Consider the following 5,794-nt stretch of genomic DNA (forward strand, 5'->3'; position numbering starts at 1 on the left):
AGCCAGGATATTCTGATGTTTCTATTTCTCCTCTAATTGATCCCCATGGACAATCTGCAGGGAGGACGCATTTCCTCAGTCAATTCAACTATGTTCCTGATTTGGATATCAACTCAGTTCTGAACACTTTGGTCCACTTCTTTAGAGAACATTTTTAATTGAACAGTCCTAAAGCAAAGAAGTGAACATTTAGCATTATTATGTCCTGGAGTGTTTGATCATGGGAAGAAATGAGGGTATATTATTTATTGAAATGGTACTGAATAAATATTAGTGACTCCTATTATGGAAATATGATATAATTACTATCATGGAAATAAAATTAAGCACAAACTTTGGTCAATGAGTTCCATTGTTGTCAAGTTAGTAGTAGATAATTCATAAATACATACAGATTGTTTATTGTTGATCTTTGGAGTTTATGGAAATTTTTCATATCTACTCTTGTGAAAATTGCCTAAGAAACTCCTTTCTAGGTCTCTTACCAGGCCTATGTTATTCACATGGTCCACTGGAACACATAGACGAAGATCCAAATTAGGATAGTGGGCCTTATGTATATGGTCATCTAATATATGATCTCTCAGTAGAATATCAAATTTATGAATGGGAAAATGGCTTCTTCCATGAGTATCTGTCTTGATACCACAGTGAAAAAACCTGGTAGAGGATATTGCATGGTACTAGCTTGGAAAGCACTAGGTAACCTGGTTTTCTAAACTTCAGTATATTAATTAAAATCATGATGATATGTGGAGCTGTTCTTTCAAGCTTAGTTAGAAAATGTAATCCTAAAAGTAGCTACGTTCACTGTTTCAAACTATGAGCATTTAATATGTTTTCTTCCATGTTTTATTACTGATTTGAGTGATGAATGCTAAAGTTCAAAAGAGAACTATATTCAAATCACACATATCCCAGATCTGAATCAAATTGATTAGTCTATCTTCAATCATTTGGTTCCTCTTGGGTTCATGAGGCAAGAGGTTGAAACAGGACAATTTTATTTGTAATTGTAGTTATTCAAAATTACACAGTGGTTTTGTTATTGGTTTACAATGAAGGAACACTACATTTCAAATCTGTAAGATTAAATATTCCTTTGGCCAATGAGTATGGCAAGGGCAATATCTATTCTATCTACCAATCCAATAAAGAAAGCACTTCAATTCTAAACAAAATGAAGTATAGTTATTCCTTAATTAAGAAAAATTATCTGTCCAAAATTATGGAAGTTGGTAAAGAAAATTGGGAATATATAATGAAAAATGTAGTCAATATTGTTGTATTCCCACCACTCTAGTTGGGAATGGTTTTGTAATTCTGGTAAGAAAAATAAATTTAATTCTAACACAACACACAGTATTTTTAAAAATTTCATGTGGGTATCAAAATTGAAAACATCTATAGATGTACAGATTCTAACTTGTCCTTAGCTAGACAATGACTTTTATTTGGAACCACAATATCATATTTTGATTTCAGATCCTTTCATTTTTCATTCCATGAGATTGTGTGCAGTAAAGACAGGCATTAAAATATATACTATATGAGGAAACATATTTAACATCAGTTTTTTCAGTTAATTTTGAATTTCCCCTAGGAATATTAATGGGTTCATTATCATGCTAGTAACTTATGTACATTTTCTCCTAAAATTACACTCTTATTTTGTACCAAAAATAAAAAGTGATTACAGTTTAAAACCAAGTAAAATCTTCTAAACATCAGAAAATTTGTATTAACATATGATAATTATTTATGTATGTATTATTTATAGTAAGAAATGTTCCATTATTAGGTCATTCCACAATACATTCAGTGTTTTGGTATGTACAGTCTGAATTTTAAAAAATATTGTGTCTGTTTTCCTGTATATATATATATATATATATATATATATATATATATATATAAACATGATGTCAAATATAAAAAACGTTTTCTGTAATATATTTTATAGTTTTATAAATTTTGAATGTGAAAGAAAAAATCATGATTTTTACAAAATGAACTTCATATGAAATAATTCTGTTTTAAATGATGAATTGTATGAAATTTATTTAGTATGAAGCATTAAAAATACTGGATATGACATAATTAACTCAAACTTCTAGATTTTAAATACATTTTCATAATTTTGCCATTGATAAAATAATTTGAAAGAATTTTCAAAATAAATATTTCTCCTTTACAATCTTTTCAATATAAATTACCAGAAATGTTTACACCACCACAAATACATATGCAAAACAACACGTATCTTTCAAACCACTGTAACTATTTCTTGTTGAAACACAGAAAAAGTACCAAAATTTTACCATACCAGGAAATTTTAGGAAGACTTATACATTATTGAACAAAGTGAATACCAGGAAGGTGGAAGCTAGAATATGTGTCCTGGGGTAGATGAGATCAAGAGGAGAGAGGCCCATACAAATACATAGAAGAAGGGAGAGAAAAAGGAGCTATAATATTCAATAATAATGTTCAAATGTGAAAATGTAACCAGGTAACTTGAAGTTGATGGGTGGGGCTGGGAGAGGGGAGGAGAATGATGCAAAGGCAGTATTGATTCAGATACATAATTTTATAAACTGATTTGTTGAATTGAAGTTACTATTTAAAGATAATAAAAATATATAAATAAATAATTGTGTTAATAATAAATATGATGTTCAGTTCAAAGAATTTTGTTAAACAATATATTACTTCCCTAACTCAAATTTTTTTTACAAAGTTTCATAAAAATACAAACTTTGCATGAACTCATGTTTTCCATATAATAGGTATGTGATTGAAGTTTAAAAGACAATTCCTTTACATACTTACAATTTTAGCAAGAACAATTCAAAGCTTTGAGACTTTTATCTGCTGTAAATTCATCTTATGATTCGTACTATTTAAGAAGGAAAGAGAGGTGTGTTTTTAAAACTAATTATTATGATAATTTACTATGAACAATCTTCAAAATACTTCTTTGGAAAGAAAGAAATAACATTTTCCCAGGGAAATGTAATGAATACTCCTAAGTATTGCCTATGGAGAAAGTAGAAGTACAAAATGGTAGCAATTTTTACTCATTTTTTGTTCAGAAATATACTTTGAAACATATTTCTGGCAGCAGCTATCACATCTTTATTTCTAAAGCTGTAGATGATGGGGTTAAGCATGGGTGTGAGGATGGTGTAGAATACAGCCAGGAACTTATCCTGACCAGGTGTGTGATATGACTTAGGTCTCATATATGTGAAAATAAAGGGTCCATAGTACATTATGACCACAACCATGTGGAAGGAACAGGTGGAAAGGGACTTTTTCTGTGCTTCTGAGGATTCATTTGGAACACAGTGTGTAGAATTTGTATATAAGATACAGAGATCATGGAGAAAGGCAACAGCAGAAAAATGATGCCACTGACATAAACTCCCCGTTCATAATGTGATGTGTCTACACAGGACAACTTCAGCATGGCAGGAACTTCACAGAAAAAGTGATCAATGGCCCTAGAGTGACAGAAGGGAAAGTGAAGCGCATATGCTGTGTGAACTATGGAGTTGAGGGTTCCAACCAGCCAGGCCCCTGCAGCCATGAGCCTGCTGACAGCATCCTTCATGAGCACTGGGTAGCGCAGTGGGTGGCAGATGGCTGCATAGCGATCATAGGACATGGCAGCCAGGAGGAGGCACTCGCCACCCAGTAGGGTTAGGGACAGAAATATTTGAAAGCCACACCCCACAAAGGAAATCGTTCTACTGCCTGACAGAAAGTCAGTGATCATCTTGGGAACAATGTTGGAAATGTGCAAGATATCCATGAAGGAGAGATGGCTGAGCAGGAAGTACATTGGAGTTTGAAGTCGTGAGTCTCCTCGGATAAGGAGGATCATGAGTGCATTCTCTGTTATGCTCGTAATGAAAATGACAAATAAACATGAGAAGAAGACCAGACTGGCTTGGGAAGAAGAGAACAGTCCCAAAAGAATGAAGTCACTGCTGAAGGTGTAATTCTCTTGTCCCATCTTATATTGTGTCTAAAAGGAAATAATTAGAAAAATAGAATATAATAGTTATATTTCACTCTGATACACACACCTACATGTAAAGATGCATATATACATAGATGCCTAAAATGAGATTTATGATGCATTATGTACCAGACAGCATCAAACTTTATTTGTTGAATGATACTTTTACTTTCTAGCCTCATAGTTTTAATTCAGTTTTTTGTTCACTGTCTTTTTTATACAACTTTTTCCTTCTTGGTATTTAAAATTTGAATTTACGTTTGGTGAGGTTAACATTCAGTTGTTTAGTTTTGTGAACAACTGAGTTTCTTCTATACAACCACAAAGAAACACATTAAGTAATATTGCCATTCTTATTCTAAATTTCCTAGTCTTTTCTCTTTCGCTTTTATTTTTTGCTAATCTTTTTACATTTTTGTATCGTAATAAACAATAAGCATCAAAAACTCATCAAATAAGCACTAAACACAAATGCATCATGTTTGTTGTTACTTGTCATTCTCTACCAGAAATTTTCTTTTTGTTTTTTTTTTAAGTCTGTTGTGGAGTTGAACTCAGGGCCTGAGCACTGTTCTTAAGCCTTTTTGCTGAAGGTTAGCACTGTACCACTTTGAGCCACAGTGCCACTTCAGGTTTTCTGGGGGTTGATATGAAACAAGAGTGTCACAGTCTACTGCCCAGGCTTACTTGGAACTGTGATCCTCTCATCTCAGACTGCTGAGCACCGGGGATCACAGGCCTGAACTACTGTTGCCTGGCCTCCATCAGCATTTGTGAATTTCCATTCACTGGCAGAAGCAAAATGCCTAGAACAGAACCCGGTTTCCTGCATGCTCAATTAATATGTGTTAAATTGGGAAGAAAATACACTGACTATATTCGGAGAACATGCTTTCCACATAAATTTAAGAATTGACTTTTTCAGATAGTCTTTGTGTATATGCCTTAAGAAAATGGAAATTTCTTCATGTCATTACCATCTACTTAAAGTTTTGTTATCAAATAATTTAACCAGTTCCATATAATTTAACCAGTGTGTATTATTCTCAAAGTTTTGTTATCAAATAATTTAACCAGTTCCATATAATTTAACCAGTGTGTATTATTCTCCACATTAACTATTGATTTGAATTTAAACTAACAACTTTAAGGAAATAGTTTGTGCTTATTCAAAAGATTAAGATCACATAAGTAATTTACATCAATACTATAATCAAAGAAAGGGATCATAATAATGTTTATTTTCAAGATCTACCACTTATTTTAAATGATTATATGCTATTAAACAGCTGTGTGTATATATGTAAGATTCAAAGAGTTAGAGAGTTTAACCATAGTCAAACAAATCTTTGTCATGAAAATTAATTTATACTGTAAAATATTTAAGCTCTCTAAATTATTCTATATAACTAGTTTGTAGGAGGCAGTCTAATTTCTTCATGTTTGGTTGATGGTCCTACATAGAACTTTCCTGCTAACTTCACTTTAAAAAATCAAATTATTGATGACTAAAGACCACACATTCCATTAAATTCACTTCTGCTTTGAGTCAATTTACAAAATTTAGACAAATATTTAGATAATGTAGTCTTCTAATAGATATTTTTCTTACAGAATGAATTTATGACAATTCTATCATTTGGTATTTGTGAGAGATCTTAAAATAAACTATATATTCATTAATTTAGTTTCATATCAATGATATTTTTTCATTTTCTTTAAGTTGTCTTATTTCTGAGCAATAACAAAGTACTTTTACAGTTTGAA

General features: G+C 31.7%; 1 protein-coding gene across 1 annotated transcript; it reads right to left on the bottom strand.

Annotated features, from left to right (window-relative positions):
* Positions 1 to 3,080: 3,080 nt before the first annotated feature.
* LOC122103980 (olfactory receptor 2AJ1-like) lies at positions 3,081 to 4,021 on the bottom strand. Its single transcript, XM_042674666.1, is given in 2 exon segments — positions 3,081 to 3,337; positions 3,340 to 4,021. Coding segments are annotated over 2 exon segments (939 nt in total).
* Between the last annotated feature and the right edge of the window lie 1,773 nt (positions 4,022 to 5,794).

Source organism: Dipodomys spectabilis, unplaced genomic scaffold, assembly GCF_019054845.1.
Source record: "Dipodomys spectabilis isolate Male_0828 unplaced genomic scaffold, ASM1905484v1 ptg000019l, whole genome shotgun sequence".
Lineage (NCBI taxonomy): Eukaryota > Metazoa > Chordata > Mammalia > Rodentia > Heteromyidae > Dipodomys > Dipodomys spectabilis.